Raw genomic sequence first — 24313 nt, forward strand, 5'->3', positions numbered from 1 at the left:
ACACTAGGCTCACCATGAACAGACACACACTAGGCTCACCATGAACAGACACACACTAGGCTCACCATGAACAGACACACACTAGGCTCACCATGAACAGACACACACTAGGCTCACCATGGACAGCCACACTAGTCTCACCATGAACAGCCACACACTAGGCTCACCATGAACAGACACACACTAGGCTCACCATGAACAGACACACACTAGGCTCACCATGAACAGACACACACTAGGCTCACCATGAACAGACACACACTAGGCTCACCATGGACAGCCACACTAGTCTCACCATGAACAGCCACACACTAGTCTCACCATGAACAGCCACACACTAGGCTCACCATGTACAACCACACACTAGTCTCACCATGAACAGACACACACTTGTCTCAACATGAACAGACACACACTAGGCTCACCATGAACAAGCACACACTAGTCTCACCATGAACAGACACACACTAGTCTCACCATGAACAGACACACACTAGTCTCACCATGAACAGACACACACTAGTCTCACCATGAACAGACACACACTAGTCTCACCATGAACAGACACACACTAGTCTCACCATGAACAGACACACACTAGTCTCACCATGAACAGACACACACTAGTCTCACCATGAACAGACACACACTAGGCTCACCATGAACAGACACACACTAGGCTCACCATGAACAACCACACACTAGTCTCACCATGAACAGACACACACTAGTCTCACCATGAACAGACACACACTAGTCTCACCATGAACACACAAACTAGTCTCACCATGAACACAACGTTAAACCCCATTTCACCTCCCCTTACCTTAAATCATTTGAGTAATTCAATAGCTTGAAGAAGGCCTATGCTCTCACAACAGAGGAACAAAATTAACTGATCCACTCTGAAAGTATCTGGACATGTTGTAAAATTATGTTGCTTCACAAAAAGTTATTGGTATGTGATACTGATTGTTATTATCACCGAGTTGTTCATAGTATGTAGTTAAGAGGTAACTACACTGCATCATGGTGTATATAACAAAAAAAACCTGAATTGTTAGGAACAATGACAGTAATCATCTATTCGTACATCGCTGAGTTCCAGCTGGGCTGTTCAAAGGTGCTTTAGATTATTATTGCCCTTGCCAGTGGATCAGTGTGCAACTATTTTCAACTCCCTGGGCAGTATGCTGCCAGGGGCTAGAAGGGTAAGTCACATTACCACTCATCCTACCAGGCTCCCATTTACTGCTGGATGAACAGAGGCACATTTTGAACGAAGTCACTTGCCTAAGTAGACGCCACATGTGCTACGTGCGCTTCAGTGTCAGGCAAGAAGGATACCTAGGAATTCTCAGGAGCCAGGCGGCCAAAAACGGTCTCCCATCCAAGGACTCCCCGTGACAAATGCTGGTCATCTTCACCTGATGTCTGACCTGTGCACTGTACACAGGACCATATGCCACCATTATTCTCCTTTTCTTCTGTAAGAATCCCAGGTGGTCCTCTAACTGATTGTGAGATGTCTACTATGTGTATGCGGTGGCCACAATGGCTGTGGTGGTGATTACCTCGAAAGGTGAACTCCCAGATGCGTGCTCATTTAGTGTGCCATCATACACTCGAGGCAAAGAGTGACCACTACGCGATACACCTTACCACTCGGACTCTGGCATGAAGCTGCTTTCTGAGACTGTTGAATGTGGGTGTACAGTGACATGTCCAGCTAATGATTATAGCACTGTTGCCGGTATGTTACCACATTGTTGGGTGCATTATCACAAATTAGCCATTAGAGAGTGATTTGTCATGCCTTCAATAGCTGACTACCCAGCCAAGAGGGATTGACAGCTTAGATCATTGTTATGTGAGAGCCGACATTGTCACACTATTGTGTAAACTAGTTGTGTGTGTATCTATGCCAGACATACCAAGTCCTTGGAGCTAGTGCTGGCCTGATTGCCAGGAGTTGGTGACAGTCAGCTCTTTAGGCTGTGTGTACCTGGGCTGTATGTACCTGGATATGCAGGAGAACCGCTATCTGCTGTACAGGTAAAAACTTTACATCTACCAATTGTTCTAGTTCCTCTGTATTGATGGCTAAAGGTATACCAGGGATTTAGACCAACTCATAATCGATGCCAAACTGCTTCAAATGTCATTAAAAGGTCCCAAATTGGAATTATATATTTCCCAATTCATGTAATAACTAACAGCTAATTTCCTAATAGCTAACCTGTATCTCACTGATAACAGGGCCAAAAACAAAGAAAGAGGCTTCAATGGTTAGTTTTATATTATTTCATTGAATACAATCTCATATTACGATGTTAAAATACCTCTGAATTTAAGAAATAAGAATTAAAAAAATGCCAATTTTTAGTAAAATAACAATTTTTTTCAAAATTGCTGGAGCACTTTGTTTTGAATCCTAGCTAAATCCCTGTATACAAACTGTTCAGGTTAATTTATGCTAGCTGCCATATAACTGGTAATATCAGTTTTGAATCAGGCCATTTAAATGTCTTGGCCCATCTTCCAACTAGACTTGTGTGATTTGTGATGTGTATCTGCCACAGGTTATCCCCTGATACAGAGGCTCCTCATGGTTACATGCTATTTGATATGGTTATACACCCAGGCTAGTTCCGCTGAGAAGTTAGTTCAAGCAGGAATAGATATAACTTGTAAATTAGTTCTCTGGTAAAATTTGTTCCACATTACTAGAGATAAAGTTGAAGGTGAACCAATTTTCAGACCACTTGATGACACTGGCACCAAGAGGTATCACCATCTGTGATGACTTGAAGACTTAAAATTGTAAGATGATATACACAGAAACTGAACAGGCTGGCAGTAGGTTTAAGACTTACACAACAGTAAGGTATTATCAGTACTATATATCCATTCAACCATGAAAAAATAGAAGAACACTCCTACATGTATATTATTGTGAAAAAATAGAAGAACACTCTTACATGTATTTTATTGTGAAAAAATAGAAGAACACTCTTACATGTATTTTATTGTGAAAAAATAGAAGTACTTTCTTACATGTATGTACAATGCAAACATAGACAGAAAGTTGTCAGAACAATTTAACTCTGAGCAAAAATAAATTGCCTCCATAGATTAGTCCAGTGTGGAGCAGTATTACAGGAGAAAGTAACACACCCTATCTAAAACTTCTCCATATCACAGAATTTTATAATATACTCATTGTCACTATTCATTGGGATTTCTGTCCAACACTTTATCCCACACAGGATTTGAGCAACCAAGTTAAAAAACACATTTTTTCACATGACAATATATAATCTATTGCCTACCAGTCGGGTTTGGAAATCACAAAAATATGCATCATAATTATTCAGTAATGAACAAAACATGAGAATCTGTGCATTTTAAATCTGAAATGATGCCCTGCCCTGCCCTGCCCTGCCCTGCCCTGCCCTGCCCTGCCCTGTCCTGCCCTACCCTGCCCCGCCCTGCCCCGCCCCACCCCGCCCTACCCTGCCACATTTAACTGAAGCAAGGAGTTGATTCTTATCAAGCTGGGACCATATCTAATTATCTGTTATGTAATGATATAATTTCCCATGTTTGTCAATGACAGAGCAGCCTTTCAGGTCCTGATAATACTGACTGAAACATCAATAGGCTAGTGAAAAGCTAGTAATACCTTAATTAATGCTGTGTGGTAACAGTTAACAGTTGTTGACGTAGAGGCCAAGCCGAAGCCTGACTGACTGCATTAACACAAAGCTGTCCTGGATGTAACATTGTGCTGGGTATAACTTTCCATGCTCTGACATTAAATAGGCTTCATGTAACAGATAAGCACTGACATTATTAACACTGGATTTATCATAGGGGTGTATGACTGGCTGTTCATATGAACTGATAAATGTGGACTCACTGTTATTAATCAATCCATTATGCCTCTTGGGCACAAACAAGTGTCTCATGGTTGTGGTGGGTGAGAATCTGTAGGACATATGGCTGCTGTGTAAGGGTATTAGATAAATGGATCATCGCAGAGGAAGATCAACCAGTTGGATAACTGCAGGGGAAGATGTACCAGTTGGATAACAGCAGGGAAATATCAACGAGTGGGATAACAGCATGGGAAGACCAACCAGTTGGATTTTGGCAGGAGAAGATCAATCAGATGGATAACAGCAGGGGAAGATCAACCAGTTAGATGGCAGCAGGGGAAGATCTACCAGTTGGATAACTGCAGGGGAAGATCTACCAGTTGGATAATGGCAAGGGAAGATCAATCAGTTGGATAATAGCAGGGGAAGATCAATCAGATGGATAACAGCAGGGGAAAATCTACCAGTTGGATAACAGCATGGGAAGGTCAACCAGTTGGATAACAGCAGGGGAAGATCAACCTGTTGGATTTGGGCAGGGGAAGATCAACCAGTTGGATAACAGCTGGGGAAGATCATTGAGTTGGAAAACAGCAGGGTAAGATCAATCAGTTGGATAACAGCAGGGGAAAATCAATCAGATGGATAATGGCAGGGGAAAATCTACCAGTTGGATAACAGCAGGGGAAAATCAATCAGATGGATAATGGCAGAGGAAAATCTACCAGTTGCATAACAGCAGGAAAAAAAATCAACCAGTTGGATAACAGCAGGGGAATATCAACCAGTTGGATAACGGCAGGGGAATATCAACCAGTTGAATAACGGCAGGGGAATATCAACTAGTTGACTTACGGCAGGGGAATATCAACCAGTTGAATAACGCCAGGGGAATATCAACCATTTGACTTACGGCAGGGGAATATCAACCAGTTGACTTACGGCAGGGGAATATCAACCAGTTGAATAACGGCAGGGGAATATCAACCAGTTGACTTACGGCAGGGGAATATCAACCAGTTGGATACCCTACCCTACCCTACCCTACCCTACCCTACCCTACCCTACCCCGCCCCACTCCGCCCCATCCCAACCTGCCCCGCCATGTCCTGCCCTACTGCAAATGTATTTGTATATAGTAAATACCCTACACTACCCTACTGACATTCTAATAGTGCCTGTGTGTATGCATATATAGTAAGCCTAAACATCTTCCCATTCACTGTGAACTACGGATGAAATAAATCAGCTGTAAGCAAGGGCTTAATCAGGGCTCCAGCTCCTAACACAGGTCTGTGAAAGTATGCGAGGCTGTAAGTTGGTTTCCCCTTGTAGTTCAAACATCAACAGCCATTACTTGTGGGACATTCATGGCTGAGGGAACTTTCAGTACGCACACCATGCAACCGATTACAGGAAAGGTATTACACATCCATTATATAAGATCTGACCTGTTTACACTACCATGCAACCTGGGCTTGCAGTCACACAATTCCATGCTTGGCTGATTTCTATATCTTTATTCTAATGAGGCAAAGTATGACCCCTGTCCCAGGCTGCAGACTGGTTCGGTGAACAGTGGGTACTTGCAGTAGTTTTATTTATCAGTGTCCTGTCCGCACCATTGATCTCTCGAAAGAGGTTAACCATGGCATCTGCCAACAAGCACCTGTCCTCACCATTGATCTCTGGAAAGAGGTTAACCATAGCATCTGCCAACAAGCACCTGTCCTCACCATTGATCTCTTGATGGAGTTTATCTACCAGTATGTCCTCTACCCACAAGCTCCTGTCCTTACCATTGATCTCTTGAAGGAGGTTAACTATGTCCTCTGCCATCAAGCACCTGTCCTTACCATTGATCTCTTGAAGGAGGTTAACTATGGCATTGGCTAACAAGCACCTGTCCTTACAATTGATCTCTTGAAGGAGGTTAACTATGTCCTCTGCCATCAAGCACCTGTCCTTACCATTGATCCCTTGAAGGAGGTTAACTATGGCATTGGCTAACAAGCACCTGTCCTTACCATTGATCTCTGGAAGGAGGTTTACAATGTCCTCTGCCAACAAGCACCTGTCCTCACCATTGATCTCTGGAAGGAAGTTAGCTATGTCCTTTGTCAACAAGCACCTGTCCTTACCATTGATCTCTGGAAGGAGGTTAACTATGTCCTCTGCCAACAAGCACCTGTCCTGGCCATTGATCTCTGGAAGGAGGTTCACTATGTCCTTTGCCAACTAGCACCTGTCCTTACCATTGATCTCTGGAAGGAGGTTCACAATGTCCTCTGCCAACAAGCACCTGTCCTCACCATTGATCTCTGGAAGGAGGTTAGCTATGTCCTCTGCCATCAAGCACAGAAAGAGAAGTATGTGGTTGTATGATCGGAAAGGGTGATGAGCTTTAGGTAATAGGTATACTGTGTGGAGAGCAATGTTGCATCTCAGCTCTCACCACCAGCTCATTATGGAGACAAGTATGGTATGGCTTATGATTAATGAGCATATCTAGCAATCAGTCCTATATACAGGCCAGCTCATAATGCAATGAGCTGGAAGCGTGAGCAAAGCCTTATAGCTGCAGCTGAGGGCCAGTATCTCAATACCTTCTTCAAACATGTGAGTAAAGCAGTCATTCTTGCCATGACTTCTAAAGTTTGAGTACTCAACTTATGACAAAATGCAACTGTATAGTTTCCTTGAAGATGTGATCAATTTTGTTGAGAGAGATTAATTTGTTGTCGCATTGACATGTTTTGGTGAGGTTAGGTGAACTAGGGTTTCTGGTCGCTTCCAAGATTATTGCACCTATATAGCGACATGCATGCATGTGTGTGTGTGGCTGCTTGTACTAGTCTACAAACAAGCTTTGAATATAATCAGTTATATGTTACAACAATTAGCTAAACATGTTAGCACATCAATAACCTTCAGAATGAGCTCGATAAGCAGACTAGGCTTAGTAACCTTAGGGATCATATGGATCTGCTCCATAGCAAACGATCCTGCTGTGCCAGGTTCACGTTATTGTAAAACAGGTGAATAATATCACACATCTAGAGTGAGTGAGGGAGTGAGTGAGTATGGTTTTTCGCCGCTTTTTGCAATATTCCAGCAATATCACGGCGGGGGACACCAGAAATGGGCTTCACACATTGTACCCATGTTGGGAATCGAACCCGGGTGTTCGGCGTGACGAGTGAACGCTTTAACCACTAGGCTACCCGACCGCCCCACATAGAGAAATGCAGGAATAAATATATCATTGAAATGAACAATTAACATTTATTAAAGACATTTTTTTGGTCCGTTTGCATTTGAGGCAAGTATATAATTGATAATGATGGTTCCTGCCAATCTGTGTTTTAAGTGATCCATTGGTCAACTCTACCTTGTCAGATTCCCATGTGAATATTTTCTGTGCTTGTTCCAAGTGTGAATTCAGCACAAAATGTTATCAAGATTATTTAAACCATATTTGCTTCAGAGGGGGTAATAACAGTGAAAGCAATTTCCGTTGCTCAATGGCCAAATGATTTTATCAGAATTGCACGTCATTTGTTGTGTGATTGATGTGAAACCTGAGATTGATCGATGTTCGACTGGAAAGATTTTAAGAAGTACTCTACTGGGACTCAGTAAGATTTATAAAACATGTCATAACTCACTTCAGTGATAGCAAACATGGCATGTCACTTCCTATGAATTATGTGTTAATGTCCCACAAGTACAATCCCTGAAATAAAATGTTTGTTTATTGTATTCAGATATTTGATGTGTATACGTATGTCATGCTTGTCTAAGCAGCTTCTTTTGATTTAGCAGCTGTCTTCAGGATGCAATTTGTTCTCTGGAAAGGTTACATGGATTTAAGGGATGGATGAATTAAAATGTTGAATGAAATAATGTAAAAGAGGGTATCAAGCATCTTGAGTCATTTCTTTTGTCTATAATAAGACAAGTCCATTTTCATGATAGGGTTTAATTACCTGATTATCATGTGCAACCAGGTATGACATTGTTGTTTTAAGCTGTCTCACAACTGTGTGGGGACATTGACTCTCTAAGGGGTGGGTAATCAGGGTGCTCGGGACACTAACTGTCTCAGAGGTGGGTGGCAGGGTTGTGGGGACACTGACTGTCTAAAGGGTGGTTGGCCAGGGTGTGGGGACATTGACTGTCTCAGGGGTGGGTGACCAAGGTGTGGGGACATTGACTGTCACAGGGGTTGGTGGCCAAGGTGTGGGGACATTGACTGTCTCAGGGGTGGGTGACCAAGGTGTGGGGACATTGACTGTCTCAGGGGTGGGTGGCCAAGGTGTGGGGACATTGACTGTCTCAGGGGTGGGTGACCAAGGTGTGGGGACATTGACTGTCTCAGGGGTGGGTGACCAAGGTGTGGGGACATTGACTGTCTTACTAATGGGAGGAGACCTCTGGAAATAGTATATTGGAACAATTTACAGTGAAACCTAATTTATCCAGACAGTACTGTTCCGGGTAAAAGCATCCAGAAAGATACATTTCCAGATTAAAGATCACAGGTGCATCGTTACATCCGTTTGATGTAATTCCCAACAATAGAAAACCAGAAGGCATGGTCTCGACATTAACAGGTTTGAGTGTAACATGATATAGATATAAAATTTTGTTTGCTGTTATGACCAATATAAAAGAACTGATGCTTTGGGGAAATTTGAAGATGAATTATTCATAGTTTTTATGAGGTGGAGTTTGTGTTGGTGTGTGTGTTTTCATGTCAATAGACAGGTTCATAAGTAAAACATAATATTCCACATTGGTGCTTACCGGATAATTGTGTGTAGTGCTGCTGTGCTGAGCAGCAGGATCAGGGGTAAATTGACTGTCTCAGGGGTGGGTGGCTGAAGTGCTGGGGACATGTCTCGGGCTGGCTGGCTGAAGTGCTGGGGACATTGACTCTCTCAGGGGTGGGTAATCAGGGTGCTCGGGACACTAACTGTCTCACAGGTGGGTGGCAGGGTTGTGGGAACATAGACTGTCTCAGGGGTGGCCGGGTTGTGGGGACGCAGACTTTCTAAAGGGTGGTTAGCCAGGGTATGGGGACATTGACTCTCTTAGGGGTGGGTGGCCAGGGTGTGGGGACATTGACTGTCTTAGTGATGGGGGGCCTGAGGGTGTGGCGACATTGACTCTCTAAGGGGTCGGTGGCCAGGATGTGGGGACATTGACTGTCTTAGTGATGGGGGGCCTGAGGTTGTGGGGACATTGACTCTCTAAGGGGTGGGTAATCAGGGTGCTCGGGACACTAACTGTCTCACAGGTGGGTGGCAGGGTTGTGGGAACATAGACTGTCTCAGGGGTGGCCGGGTTGTGGGGACACAGACTTTCTAAAGGGTGGTTAGCCAGGGTATGGGGACATTGACTCTCTTAGGGGTGGGTGGCCAGGGTGTGGGGACATTGACTGTCTTAGTGATGGGGGGCCTGAGGGTGTGGCGACATTGACTCTCTAAGGGGTCGGTGGCCAGGATGTGGGGACATTGACTGTCTTAGTGATGGGGGGCCTGAGGTTGTGGGGACATTGACTCTCTAAGGGGTGGGTAATCAGGGTGCTCGGGACACTAACTGTCTCAGGGGTGGGTGGCAGGGTTGTGGGGACACTGACTGTCTAAAGGGTGGTTGGCCAGGGTGTGGGGACATTGACTGTCACAGGGGTTGGTGGCCTGAGGGTGTGGGGACATTGACTGTCTCAGGGGTGGGTGACCAAGGTGTGGGGACATTGACTGTCTCAGGGGTGGGTGACCGGGGTGTGGGGACATTGACTGTCTCAGGGGTGGGTGACCGGGATGTGGGGACATTGACTGTCTCAGGGGTGGGTGTCCGGGTGTGGGGACATTGACTGTCTCAGGGGTGGGTGACCAAGGTGTGGGGACATTGACTGTCTCAGGGGTGGTCGGCCAGGGTGTAGGGACATTGACTGTCTCAGGGGTGGTCGGCCAGGGTGTAGGGACATTGACTGTCTCAGGGGTGGGTGGCCTGAGGGTGCCGGGACATTGACTGTCACAGGGGTGGGTGACCAAGGTGTGGGGACATTGACTGTCACAGGGGTGGCTGGCCAAGGTGTGGGGACATTGACTGTCTCAGGGGTGGGTGGCCAGGTTGTGGGGACATTGACTGTCTCAGGGGTGGGTGGCCACGGTGTGGGGACATTGACTGTCTCAGGGGTTGATGGCCAAGGTGTTGGGACATTGACTGTCACAGGGGTGGGTGACCGGGGTGTGGGGACATTGACTGTCTCAGGGGTGGTTGGCCAAGGTGTGGGGACATTGACTCTCTCAGGGGTGGTTGGCCAAGGTGTGGGGACATTGACTCTCTCAGGGGTGGTTGGCCAAGGTGTGGGGACATTGACTGTCTCAGGGGTGGGTGGCCAGGATGTGGGGACATTGACTGTCTCAGGGGAGGGTGGCCAGGTTGTGGGGACATTGACTGTCTCAGGGTTGGGCAACCAGGGTGTGGGGACATTGACTGTCTCAGGGGAGGGTGGCCAGGTTGTGGGGACATTGACTGTCTCAGGGTGGGTGGCCAGGCTGGCAGAGACATTGAGTGTCTAAGGGGTGGCCAGGGGGCTGGAAAAATCTAGTAATATAATCTCACACTTCTCTGTTACTCTCTTCAGTTAAATGTTCATACATACCTATGGCATGATATATGCGAAGTGATAGGCAAACATTCTTAGAATTTTGAAATACATGTTATAGTAGAATTGTTTATGACAAATATGATAACAGGATGTGAACATCAAACATAATTTGATTTTCTGTGTCAAAATGACATTTCATGGGTGTAAGTCAAGAAGGACATCATAAAAGCCAATTCTTCCTCTGCAACTTAGTGTATTATCCTCTTATGTCAACTGTCATCTTGGTGAGAGCAGATTTGCCAAACTGGTTTCATCAGGAGTTATTGAGTATACATTATTGATTTTCTAATTGTCTGTTTATTGATCATGGAACATGACAAGCCGGTTGGTTGATGGCAGTAATGATAGTGTGACCGGCCAAGCATGACATCCAGCCCAGCCGACTGGCTGCAGGTAGCGTCTCCATCAGAGCAGGTAGGTTGGTTGGTCAGCTGGGATCGGTCAGCTCCACCGTCTGGACCCACACTCTGTTGTTGCTTGTTGCCACAGAACACTATTGATTGTATTCACCTCACTCACTTTCAGTAGAGAATAGATGTTTCTTCTCATCCTGCTATTCCTTAAGAGATGCGACTCCTTGGATCAATTAGTGGGTGTCCTACTGAAGACTGCAGTGTTTGCATGGTTTGTTGTGTTCGGTGGTACGGAGGCTGGGTGACAGTGCTGTAGCAGGTGCTTGTGTTTGGAGGATGCTGTTGTGTTAACCTCCCCCTGCTGCCTCACTTGACTTTCACTGATCTCACTGTGTGGGAGTGTTTTCTTCTCTCACATTGTGAGAACCAGGCTGCACGGGATCGTCACAACCCAGGTTTGTTGTCTCACTTGACTTGCAATTGTCTCACTGTGTGGGAGTGTTTTCTTCTCTCACATTGTGAGAACCAGGCTGCACGGGATCGTCACAACCCAGGTTTGTTGAGGGTATAATCATTCCGTAGTATTGTTTTGTCTATTTACTTATAAGTCAACAGTTATGGGCCAAGAAAGACAAATATAGGTAAAATTAAGTGTAGCTTTCGTGGCCACAGTTCAGGTTCGGCGATTATGCGAATGACGCTTTCCTGGTATCAAACTCAAGATGAAAGGAATTCACAGATTATATAAGATATTGACATCATATTGTATAGCTACTTTGAGAGGCATTTAGAAGTTGTAGTACTATGTAAGGCTAAGGTATATTCATGAACACATCTTTATTACAATTAGGAGCGACATTTCCGTGTAGGTTCTAACATTGTTATCAAGCAAGTGATTTTTTAAAGTTTTTCATCCATAGACCTTATTCTACATCATACTGTATAGCAATAAAAAATAACAAATCTGTGGTCTCTGATAGTGTAACATTATTTTGGACTGTACCTTTAGTACATTTTGTCAACTTATTCCCGTAAAATTGTTTTACCTGTTCCCAATACCCAAACAAGACAATAAATTTTAAGAAGGCCATACATTCATTGTACATGTGCAGTCAAGGAGAACACAATATCCCTTCAGATATATTTTAGATGTTTATATCCGTCAGACAATAAAATGGTCTTCATGTAGAAGAAAAACTATTTTTAACTTCTATCAAGTGTTGTCAATCTATACCCTTTGAATTAAACAATTGGCAATAAAACTTACTAAATAATTAGAAATACCCTGTTTTTTGTGTTATTGGGCTTTCTTGTTTACTATTAAAACAATGAACCAATGTCAAGTGTATTTGAGAAAATAATGTTAAAATATAACCTACGGCAGTCACAAAGCTGTTGCCGTTCTGTCTATGAACACAACAAGTGCTGGTGATCCTTGCGTAGGCTGACGGATTAACATTCCGCCACAGCTTCACTGAAGCATATTTACAGAAAGGGATTTGTCTTATGTCACCTGTGTTATACAAAGCTCATTAACAGGTTTACTTTTACATATAGTGGATATTTCTATTGTAACACTTTGAAAACACTTAGTTGATTTTGACTTTTGAAAGGTAGGAAGGTGATGTCCAGGTATGACCACGTCATTGAGGATTCAAACTCAGACTTTATTGCATGGTGTATGTCTTCAGGCCTCACTACCACTTGGTATCCCCATGCCAAGTTCACTGAAAATGATTTCCCAAATTCACATTAGGCTAAAAAAAATAATAGTCTTGGTTCTCAGACACTGCTGGGGCGGTCGGGTAGCCTAGTTAGAGTGTTTGCTCGTCACGCCGAAGACCCAGGTTCTATTCCCGACATGAGTACCATGTGAAGCCAATTTCTGGTGTCCCCCGCCGTGATATTGCTGGAATATTGCTAAAAGCGGCGTAAAACCATACACACTCACTCAGACACTGCCTGCATCGTCATAAAGTCTGCCACATGTTTTGTTTTTGTTTCCATTTTAGAAAGAATTTCAAAAATCCTAAAATCTAAAAACAGGCCCTTTCCCAGGTTGATGGCACACAACTGTTTATTTGGTTACATACTAGTTTGAACAAGCCAAAAAAATTCCACTTCCCGCCTGCACTACGTTTTCAAAAGTCATTGCCTGAAAACCAATTCTTTTATTTCCTTAAGCCTTATGTGTGTCAGTTTTCACGTCAATATACATGTATCCTGCTTTGGACAGAGTGTGGTCTCAAGCAGCACCACAGATTATATTCCATTCCGGGTTTTTTAGATTCTGGTTATGAAAGACAATGGACATTTCAAAGGTCCTAATAATGTGTTCTTCCTATAATTTTCCTCCCACGGTAATATATATACTACTCACAAAATGTTGAGGATCACCCAATTCTTTCACATTTATGTAAATCTGTCATGGTATGACAGATCAACTTTTGTAATATGGTATGACAGATCAACTTTTGTAATATGGTATGACAGATCAACTTTTGTAATATGGTATGACAGATCAACTATAGTAATATGGCATGACAGATCAACTATAGTAATATGGCATGACAGATCAACTATAGTAATATGGCATGACAGACCAACTATAGTAATATGGTATGACAGATCAACTATAGTAATATGGCATGACAGATCAACTTTTGTAATATGGTTTGACAGATCAACCATAGTTATAATGGTATGACAGATCAACTATAGTAATATGGTATGACAGATCAACTATAGTAATATGGTATGACAGATTAACTACATTAATATGAAAGAGTTGTGTGGTCCTTATATTCTTTAGTAGTAAAGAACAAGTGTACATTGTACATAGTATGGCTTATGCTGCAATTCCAGCTATTAATAGCTTAGATTGATATGTTATATTTTTTATTTCTTTTTGTAGGTATTTCCGAACAGGTCAAACTAGTCTCTTTCTTGAAGCCTCTCTACTGCCTCTCCAACATGTCAAGCTCACCACCTCACAGACCAGGCACAGCAAGAAAGAAGACATCGTCTCCACCCGAAATAAAGATGACAAGGGCACAAGAGCTCCGGCAGAAGCCGATGCAATCGTCTAGCAGACTCAAGGTCAAGGCTGGTCTACCGGTCGACAAGGGGCTGATAGTGAGGAATTCATTGAGCAGCCTTGGATCTCAAGAATCCCTTCGCAGAGCCAGAAATTCAGCTTCAAACTCCTCTATTAGTTCTGTGGGTATGGAGTCAGTTACATCTTCTGGCGGGACTTCTTATAAAGCCCCTCAGAGTCCAAAGGCTGAACCTGGCAAATCTGTTATTGACAGGTTATACAAGGCACCTGCGAATGCTAAACATGATTTCTTGAGAAAGTCGGATAGAGCACTGCCTGAAATATACTATCAGAGAAAGATACCTGGTGTGGAAAATATATATAAAGTATATGATTGGGTAAATCGCAGAGTGAGATCCCAGGATGATATCCGTGATGAGAAGACGTGCTCTAGTGCTGCTGTACTGACACATGCAACCCAAAGGCGAAACTCAGACCCCATAGGAGCAGAAAGCTTTGTCCATGGCTATAGCAGTGAGATGGAAAATGGGTTTAACATATATGGGCCAAGGTTTTTCCAGGAATACTTTCAGAAGGAATTGAGATGGTTAGCGCCAAGGGTGGACCTGTTTCTTACGAGGAGAAATCTAGGCCCTAAACTCCCAGCTGCCACCAATGAGGAGTCTTACATCTGGGAAGAGAGGAAAACCATTGTGGTGGCCCCCAGGCCGGAAGACCGCGAGGAACTATTTGTGGACATGATTGACATGCTATGTGGAGAGGTGACATGGGACAGGTTCTCAGAATTTGTTCATGAGAAGGAACCAGAGGAAATCCCCAAGCCTTTTGTCCATGAGGAGAGAATCCCCAAGCCTTTTGTTCATGAGGTCCGGGAACCAGAGGAAGTCCCCAAGCCTTTTGTTCATGAGGTCCGGGAACCAGAGGAAGTCCCAAAGCCTTTTGTTCATGAGGTCCGGGAACCAGAGGAAGTCCCAAAGCCTTTTGTGGAACATGTGTCTGTACAGACAGAGAAAGTCAAGTAAGTGTATTAGTTTCATTGATGTTCAGTATATACAACTGCTGTTGGTTTCATGTGAGCAGGTGAATGTATTTTAAATAGTATATTGCACTGTGGTGATGTGTCTAGTCCAGCCTGGGTCTGCTGGTGATGTGTCTAGTCCAGCCTGGATCTGCTGGTGATGTGTCTAGTCCAGCCTGGGTTGGCCAGTGATATGTCTAGTCCAGCTGGATCTGCTGGTGATGTGTATAGTCCAGCCTGGGTTGGCCAGTGATATGTCTAGTCCAGCCTGGATCTGCTGGTGATGTGTCTAGTCCAGCCTGGGTCTGCTGGTGATGTGTCTAGTCCAGCCTGGGTCTGCTGGTGATGTGTCTAGTCCAGCCTGGGTCTGCTGGTGATATGTCTAGTCAAGCCTGGGTCTGCTGGTGATGTGTCTAGTCCAGCCTGGATCTGCTGGTGATGTGTCTAGTCCAGCCTGGGTTGGCCAGTGATATGTCTAGTCCAGCCTGGATCTGCTGGTGATGTGTCTAGTCCAGCCTGGGTCTGCTGGTGATGTGTCTAGTCCAGCCTGGGTTGGCCAGTGATATGTCTAGTCCAGCCTGGATCTGCTGGTGATGTGTCTAGTCCAGCCTGGGTTGGCCAGTGATATGTCTAGTCCAGCCTGGATCTGCTGGTGATGTGTCTAGTCCAGCCTGGGTCTGCTGTTGATGTGTCTAGTCCAGCCTGGGTCTGCTGGTGATGTGTCTAGTCCAGCCTGGGTTGGCCAGTGATATGTCTAGTCCAGCCTGGGTCTGCTAGTGATGTGTCTAGTCCAGCCTGGGTCTGCTGGTGATGTGTCTAGTCCAGCCTGTGTCTGCTGGTGATATGTCTAGTCCAGCCTGGGTCTGCTAGTGATGTGTCTAGTCCAGCCTGGGTCTGCTGGTGATGTGTCTAGTCCAGCCTGTGTCTGCTGGTGATATGTCTAGTCCAGCCTGGATCTGCTGGTAATGTGTCTTGTCCAGCCTGGGTCTGCTGGTGATGTGTCTAGTCCAGCCTGGATCTGCAGGTGATGTGTCTAGTCCAGCCTGGATCTGCTGGTGATGTGTCTAGTCCAGCCTGGATCTGCTGGTGATGTGTCTAGTCCAGCCTGTGTCTGCTGGTGATGTGTCTAGTCCAGCCTGTGTCTGCTGGTGATATGTCTAGTCCAGCCTGGATCTGCTGGTGATATGTCTAGTCCAGCCTGGATCTGCTGGTGATGTGTCTAGTCCAGCCTGGGTCTGCTGGTGATGTGTCTAGTCCAGCCTGGATCCGCTGGTGATGTGTTTAGTCCAGCCTCGGTTGGCCAGTGATATGTCTAGTCCAGCCTGGGTCTGCTGGTGATGTGTCTAGTCCAGCCTGGGTCTGCTGGTGATGTGTCTAGTCCAGCCTGGATCTGCTGGTGATGTGTCTAGTCCAGCCTGGATCTGCTGGTGATGTGTCTAGTCCAGCCTGGATCTGCTGGTGATGTGTCTAGTCCAGCCTGGGTCTGCTGGTGATGTGTCTAGTCCAGCCTGGATCTGCTGGTGATGTGTCTAGTCCAACCTGGGTTGGCCAGTGATATGTCTAGTCCAGCCTGGGTCTGCTGGTGATGTGTCTAGTCCAGCCTGGGTTGGCCAGTGATATGTCTAGTCCAGCCTGGATCTGCTGGTGATGTGTCTAGTCCAGCCTGGGTTGGCCAGTGATATGTCTAGTCCAGCCTGGATCTGCTGGTGATGTGTCTAGTCCAGCCTGGGTCTGCTGGTGATGTGTCTAGTCGAGCCTGGGTCTGCTGGTGATGTGTCTAGTCCAGCCTGGGTTGGCCAGTGATATGTCTAGTCCAGCCTGGGTCTGCTGGTGATGTGTCTAGTCCAGCCTGGGTCTGCTGGTGATGTGTCTAGTCCAGCCTGTGTCTGCTGGTGATATGTCTAGTCCAGCCTGGATCTGCTGGTGATGTGTCTAGTCCAGCCTGGGTCTGCTGGTGATGTGTCTAGTTGAGTGTTGATCTGCTGGTGATGTGTCTAGTCCAGCCTGGGTTGGCCAGTGATATGTCTAGTCCAGCCTGGGTCTGCTGGTGATGTGTCTAGTCCAGCCTGGGTCTGCTGGTGATGTGTCTAGTCCAGCCTGTGTCTGCTGGTGATATGTCTAGTCCAGCCTGGATCTGCTGGTGATGTGTCTAGTCCAGCCTGGGTCTGCTGGTGATGTGTCTAGTCCAGCCTGGGTCTGCTGGTGATGTGTTTAGTCCAGCCTGGGTTGGCCAGTGATATGTCTAGTCCAGCCTGGATCTGCTGGTGATGTGTCTAGTCCAGCCTGGGTCTGCTGGTGATGTGTCTAGTTGAGTGTTGATCTGCAGGTGATGTGTCTAGTCCAGCCTGGGTCTGCTGGTGATGTGTCTAGTCCAGCCTGGGTCTGCTGGTGATGTGTCTAGTCCAGCCTGGGTTGGCCAGTGATATGTCTAGTCCAGCCTGGATCTGAAGGTGATGTATCTAGTCCAGCCTGGGTCTGCTAGTGATGTGTCTAGTCCAGCCTGGGTTGGCCAGTGATATGTCTAGTCCAGCCTGGGTCTGCTGGTGATGTGTCTAGTTGAGTGTTGATCTGCAGGTGATGTGTCTAGTCCAGCCTGGGTCTGCTGGTGATGTGTCTAGTCCAGCCTGGGTCTGCTGGTGATGTGTCTAGTCCAGCCTGGGTTGGCCAGTGATATGTCTAGTTCAGCCCGGGTCTGCTGGTGATGTGTCTAGTCCAGCCTGGGTTGGCCAGTGATATGTCTAGTCCAGCCTGGATCTGCTGGTGATGTGTCTAGTCCAGCCTGGGTTGGCCAGTGATATGTCTAGTCCAGCCTGGATCTGCTGGTGATGTGTCTAGTCCAGCCTGGGTCTGCAGGTGATGTGTCTAGTCCAGCCTGGGTCTGCTGGTGATGTGTCTAGTCCAGCCTGGGTTGGCCAGTGATATGTCTAGTCCAGCCTGTGTCTGCTGGTGATGTGTCTAGTCCAGCCTGGGTCTGCTGGTGATGTGTCTAGTCCAGCCTGTGTCTGCTGGTGATATGTCTAGTCCAGCCTGGATCTGCTGGTGATGTGTCTAGTCCAGCCTGGGTCTGCTGGTGATGTGTCTAGTCCAGCCTGGGTCTGCTGGTGATGTGTTTAGTCCAGCCTGGGTTGGCCAGTGATATGTCTAGTCCAGCCTGGATCTGCTGGTGATGTGTCTAGTCCAGCCTGGGTCTGCTGGTGATGTGTCTAGTTGAGTGTTGATCTGCAGGTGATGTGTCTAGTCCAGCCTGGATCTGCTGGTGATGTGTCTAGTCCAGCCTGGGTCTGCTGGTGATGTGTCTAGTCCAGCCTGGGTTGGCCAGTGATATGTCTAGTCCAGCCTGGATCTGAAGGTGATGTATCTAGTCCAGCCTGGGTCTGCTGGTGATGTGTCTAGTCCAGCCTGGGTTGGCCAGTGATATGTCTAGTCCAGCCTGGGTCTGCTGGTGATGTGTCTAGTCCAGCCTGGGTCTGCTGGTGATGTGTCTAGTCCAGCCTGTGTCTGCTGGTGATATGTCTAGTCCAGCCTGGATCTGCTGGTGATATGTCTAGTCCAGCCTGGATCTGCTGGTGATGTGTCTAGTCCAGCCTGGGTCTGCTGGTGATATGTCTAGTCCAGCCTGGATCTACCAGTGATGTGTCTAGTCCAGCCTGGGTCTGCAGGTGATGTGTCTAGTCCAGCCTGGATCTGCAGGTGATGTGTCTAGTCCAGCCTCGGTCTGCTGGTGATGTGTCTAGTCGAGTGTTGATCTGCTGGTGATGTGTCTAGTCCAGCCTGGGTCTGCTGGTGATGTGTCTAGTCGAGTGTTGATCTGCAGGTGATGTGTCTAGTCCAGCCTGGGTCTGCTGGTGATGTGTCTAGTCGAGTGTTGATCTGCTGGTGATGTGTTTGAGTCCCAGATTTGCTCCAGTGATGATCCTTGGTTTGTCATCCCCATGTATATGAGGGATCATGGTTTCCTCAGAGTGTTTATAATAACGTCTTCTAAATGTGCCAGGATTTATTTTCTGATAAAACAATGTTAAAATCAGCTTTAAAATAATTCACTCACTCACTACCTGTCCAAACAACTTAACTTAAATCACAAATTATGACAGAATATACAATAGCATCAGGTTAGGCACTGTTGCCCACAGCTGCATTCAAAGTGAATGCTTAATGTGACCTAGGAAATTATGGCTGTGATATTTAGTTGGTCTGGTTGATGGGAGAGAACAGTATTATCTCATTGTCATAGTCTCACTCTCATCACATGAAGATCCTGAAGATCTGGGTTAGAAAAGGTCTTCAGCAACCCATGCTTGCCGTAAAAGGCGCCAAATGGGATCCGGATGACTTGGTTGATGCATGTCATCATATCTCAATTGCGTAGATCAATGCTCATGATGTCAATCACTGGATTGTCTGATCAAGACTTGATTATTTACAGACCGCCCATCATATAGCTGGATTTAACAACAAATAAACAAAACAAACTAAATACATATAACGGGCACCAGATTGTTGAGGATGTTTTGAAACCACTTGATTAAAAAAGTGTGGCCTCAGTATTCCCTAAAAGTAATTAATTATAAATAAACTTGTATCTACTTTGGTAATACTCAAATGAAATGATCTTGTGTTCTTACAGATGTGATGCATGGACCAGTACACAGAAACCATTTATGGTGAACAAACTGGTTGGAGCTGAACCAAAGCACAATATGAGTACAAGCACTGATGACCTGAGGAAGTATGTGAAGCCACGGATCACTGTCGGGACCACTACAGCTGATCTCAAGGAACTGACCAAACCTCGGGGGATTCCGGTAATCCATGTTGAGGTTGGTACATCCACAGGGGACCTGCATGATGACTGGAGTGACTCTTCCCTCACACCCAGGGCATCACCGGTCTCCGTGGTTCAGGACGATGTGTCACCTTCAACCTATAACTCCCTCCAGTCTGAAAACCTCAAGAGAAGTCTTATTGACAGGGTGAACAGTTACTACAGGGAGATTAACCTAACCAATCTCCATAGCAACAAGTGGGCAGACAGAAGGAGATCTTCAAAAGCGGTGATGACAGATGATGAAACAACACAGATTCATTCCGAGCTGAACAAACTAGCTTCTGAACGAATTGAGATTATTGAACTTCTTGCCTTACACATTCCCAACTTGCCATCGTGTTTGACAGTTGAACTGCTTGAGGCTAAACTCAACTACTCTATTGGACAGACTGATCAGTTGCTGGCCCTTCTCGAAGACTCCTGGGAACTTGAGGCCAGCCTTCCAAGCTCTTCTCGAAGCAAGGAAATGATCAACATCACAAGGGAAATCATCCTCCAAAGCAGAGCTGAACTTGAAGAGTCCAAGAAAGCCATAAAACTGTGTCTGGATGAAGTGAGGCACATCCAAGCTGGAGGCCACAGTAGGAAAAGGTTTCTCAACAGGGAGATCATGAAAATGAAAAGAAGAGCCGAGATTGAAGCCTTCAAGCTGGAGAGAATGTGGGAACAACTGTTCTATGAGAGGTCAAAAAAGCAAGAACAGTTCTTAAGGTCTACCTATCCGAGGTCACCATCAGTTTCCAGCACTGATTCCGCTGTAGATGCTATGGAGAAATATGTTCACTTCTTGACTGATCTCAGGAAAAGAAGTGCATTGGCTGCCTCAGAAGATGAGTTGAATGACTTGAGAATGCGCTCCCACCTGTCTCACTATGACTATGGTGAGCACCACGACAGCAGCTGGGACACCTCCAGCATTTTCTCTACATCCTCAAAAGCATCACATGCTTCCCCCAGACACCACAAGGACTACCTCGTGGAACTCAGAAGGCAGATGGCTTTGGACAGGGAGCGAGACTTTCAGTACTCCCGATCCAGATCAATATCTCCCTGCCGCTGCAGTTTCTCCTCCACCCACTCAAGACTGTCCTCTTCCTCACAGGTCGACTCCGGCCTGGGTCAGTCTGGTGCCAGCTCTGCACTACAGCCACAATACTCCAGTAGCAGTTGGTCAAAGAGGTACACTGGACCTGGCTCTCTATACACTGCAAGTTCCAAGTCAACCGCTTACAGAAGGCAAGTACCAACAGTACCAAACGTTTCTGATTGGATATCTCTCTTTTAAACACCATTACCACAAAACAATCTGTTCTATTTTTGTCCTAATGCCTCATTGTTATGTTACAGCTCTTCCCAACAACCCTCTTCGCTGTACATGTCTCAAGTTGACCTGTTGAGCCCGACACGTCCAAGTTACAGGTCAGCGGGCCGGTACTCTGTCAAGTAGATCAGCAACTTGTCCCTTCTTGTCCAAGAGGGTGCCAACACCCTTTGGTACACTGGATACCGAGTCCTGGTGAAAGGATGCCAATATTTAAATGGTGAAAAGTGACAAATCAATAAAATATTTAGCCCTAAGCATGTAAACATGCATAATCATGCATTCTATGTGAAATCCCAGTCTAATTTACTTGGACCAGCTGTGTACACTGCTATGACCCAAGAGTCCTTAAACTGCATGCCAAGACAAATCAAGTGGTATATCATGGTTAACATTTATACTAAGTCATCCTATAATAATTAGATCCACATCAAGTGCTTTTATGAGTTACCATGGTGTAAAATTTATACATCATTTCATATAGTAGTTTAGCAAGTAATACTTATCATCAGGTAAAATGCATATATAAAATATCAGTAGTTTCAGTCTATAGCTTTTTTGACAGATGCTACCCTAAGGTAATGGGAGCGCATCTCCTAGACGTAACTCTTGTTTTATTGAATAGTATTTTACCTGATGATAAGTATTACTTGCTAAACTATTATATGAAATGATGTATAAATATTACGCCATGGTAACTCATAAAAGCACTTGATGTGGATTTAATTATTATTGGATAACTTAGTATAAATGTTAACCATGATAGGTATGTCTGATGCTGATAGAAGGGGATTTGGCACCCTGTCAAAGGAACAGGTTGGTGGGCAGGCCGTCAACTTTCAAGTATATCATCAACTTGTGCTTACTTGTCCAAGGTGCAGATCTGCAAACAGTGACTCATTCAAGTAGATCATCGTCTCTGACAAAGCCCTGTCAAGACAGCTGTTTTATCTTCAAAATACACCAGACTAACCAACACACTTCTAAACATTTCAGTATCATGTTTGAATGTTTCCTGTTTCTTTACTTTTAAGTTTGCTGCCAAGTTAATCCTAAAGAAAATGTCCATACTTGTTTTAAGCACATGTATATCCTGTTTGGTTGTGACACTTGGATGTAGAGTGATCTCCCTTTAATTGTTTACATGATACTAATCGCTGAGTGTAGCAACTTCTTGTGTATGTTCCAGGATGTATAAGGTTTTTCATTTTCTGAGAGGAAATCCAAATTGCCTTTGATGCCTTACGTTAAGAATCAGAGTTGAGAAAGGGTCAATGGAGTTGAACGTGTATGTACCTGGATGTTAGTTAACATGATTTGGATGGTCTGTACGTTAGTCCTCGGACAATTACACATCGTATAACCGATACGACTCGTATAACCTCGTTTATTTATTACTTACACAAATCCAAAGCTCTGACTGTGATAACTTGTGTCAAGTATTGTTATGGAATATGTATAGTGACATGTATGTAGTGGGGTGCGCAGTATTACCAGTAGTTCGGTAAATTGAGGTTCGGTCATTGCATGATACGTATCACAATATCATGTTTTAATGCTCGGTATATCGGGTGATTTCAAATAGCGATTTTCATGTTTGAAGTTATACACTTGGCAAATTTGTAATCATTCGAAATGTTTCCGTAATTCAAAAATCCAAGTTCACATTCTTGAGCTCTTCTATGGCAGTGGTGTAGCACCATGTCATCACTGTCCCGGAGCGTGCATCCTTGCATATTTGTTGAATGAGTAAACATTATGCTGTTCCAGTATCTTGTTTTGTTCCATTTTAATATGAACTTTAATTCCTGCATTTATGTTTCAAATTGCTTCTGAATTCAAAATTTTGAATTATACAATATATAGTGATACGTATCGCAATACGGCCTTGTGCATTGTAAAATACTGTGATACACTTTAAACATCCGATACCCATCCCTAGTATGTAGGATATGTGGGGAGAATGTTAATGAAAATATTTGTCCGCTATTTTTATGTAGCAGTTCAGATATTTAATATTTATGTACCGTGGTATTCTGATTCAAGGCAGCTCATTGTGATGACACATATATATACTACTTAAAAGTTAAAAGAACATGACAGATTAACTATAGTAATATGAAAGAATCGGGTGTTCTTTTACTTCTTTTGTGTAATATGTATATCGTTTAGGGAAGACCGTAGAAAAAGGGTCTTTTTAGTGACACGTTCTTTCAATATCAGAATATAAATGAAATAAATATTGTTGAATAGTACATAATAGTGTTAGACTGGGTATATTTATTTGACTAAGTAGGGTAAAAAAAAATATATATTCACTTCTATCTGTGCAGTGGAGCTCAGGGCAGCTCCCTGGTGCATGAAGTTTACATATAAACCTATTCATTGGGATCGCTATTAAGTAAGAGACTTCTTTCTATAGGCATTAAAACCTATTGTGAGGTTTTACTTTCCAGTTGGGTTAAATCTCATAAACAGGGACGTTGTAATGTCCCTGGGATTTTATATAATATCCCAGGGATATTATATAATATCTCAGGGATTTTATATAACGTCCTGGGTATTTTATCAATATAACTTCCGTTCAGATTGTAACATGTAATGAAATGTAGTATCAAATGACAAATGTTTTCTTTATATTCCCGAGGATTGAACTCGCAACCTTCATATCTGTAGCCCAGTGAGTGTACCACGAGGCTACAGAGGTGCTGATAAGCCTCACTGGTTTTTAGAATGTCCTTTTCAAGATCTGTACGCCAGCAACAGATATTTTACGTACGTTTCCTAAGGTTCATGGAAAGTACGTTCGAAACATAAAAATGTTGATAAATGTTGTTTTAAGTTTCTTTTTTCGGTTCATAAGCATGGAAAAACACTTTCCCTCGGTTTTGGTAGACAGAGCATGCCCTGGGGGTCAAGAAAAACCGCGGGGGCTTCACCCCCTTGGTTTTTCCCTCTCCCCAGGGCATGCACTGTCTACCGAAACCTTGTGAGCGTGTTTTCTCCAATACATAAGTTAACTGATTACCGGTAGTTGAAAGGAATGGCTTTCAGTATGACATTAGGAAGACTTTATAGTAACTGATGAAAGAAAGTTCCTACTAAACGTTTATCACTGTACCCTTCACAATAATTACTGTTGTTTCCTCAATAAGGTCATACCAACTTTTGTTTC

At 44.6% G+C, this 24313-nt stretch overlaps 2 protein-coding genes across 3 annotated transcripts; one reads left to right on the top strand and one right to left on the bottom strand.

Annotated features, from left to right (window-relative positions):
* The first annotated feature begins 1967 nt into the window (after positions 1–1967).
* Positions 1968–21535, top strand: LOC139443167 (uncharacterized). Of its 2 annotated transcripts, none has more exons than XM_071224126.1 (4): positions 1968–2055; positions 13828–14989; positions 19617–21053; positions 21165–21535. In XM_071224126.1, the coding sequence occupies exons 2-4, from the start codon at positions 13887–13889 to the stop codon at positions 21262–21264; spliced, it is 2640 nt and encodes an 879-aa protein (XP_071080227.1). In that variant the 5' UTR covers positions 1968–2055; positions 13828–13886; the 3' UTR covers positions 21265–21535. The 2 variants fall into 2 exon arrangements, with proteins under 2 accessions (XP_071080227.1, XP_071080228.1); XM_071224127.1 differs by lacking the exon at positions 1968–2055 and adding an exon at positions 10896–10974.
* LOC139442401 (integumentary mucin A.1-like) lies at positions 9727–11488 on the bottom strand. The gene is made up of 2 exons (XM_071223216.1): positions 11403–11488; positions 9727–10447 (listed from the first exon to the last, which is right to left on the bottom strand). Exons 1-2 carry the CDS (start codon positions 11486–11488, stop codon positions 9727–9729), a joined length of 807 nt encoding a protein of 268 aa, XP_071079317.1.
* Positions 21536–24313: the final 2778 nt, after the last annotated feature.

This window comes from Haliotis cracherodii, unplaced genomic scaffold, assembly GCF_022045235.1.
Source record: "Haliotis cracherodii isolate W230 unplaced genomic scaffold, xgHalCrac1.p SCAF_5, whole genome shotgun sequence".
NCBI classification, from domain to species: domain Eukaryota; kingdom Metazoa; phylum Mollusca; class Gastropoda; order Lepetellida; family Haliotidae; genus Haliotis; species Haliotis cracherodii.

What these genes read in the sequence shown, in the direction of transcription:
- LOC139442401 (XM_071223216.1), bottom strand. Translation starts at nt 11,488, where the DNA reads ATGATTATACCCTCAACAAACCTGGGTTGTGACGATCCCGTGCAGCCT. An exon ending in GAAGAAAACACTCCCACACA is followed by an intron (nt 10,448 to 11,402) that starts GTGAGACAATTG and finishes TGTCTCTGCCAG; the next exon opens with CCTGGCCACCCACCCTGAGA.
- LOC139443167 (XM_071224126.1), top strand. Translation starts at nt 13,887, where the DNA reads ATGTCAAGCTCACCACCTCACAGACCAGGCACAGCAAGAAAGAAGACA. An exon ending in GTACAGACAGAGAAAGTCAA is followed by an intron (nt 14,990 to 19,616) that starts GTAAGTGTATTA and finishes GTGTTCTTACAG; the next exon opens with ATGTGATGCATGGACCAGTA. An exon ending in AAGTCAACCGCTTACAGAAG is followed by an intron (nt 21,054 to 21,164) that starts GCAAGTACCAAC and finishes GTTATGTTACAG; the next exon opens with CTCTTCCCAACAACCCTCTT.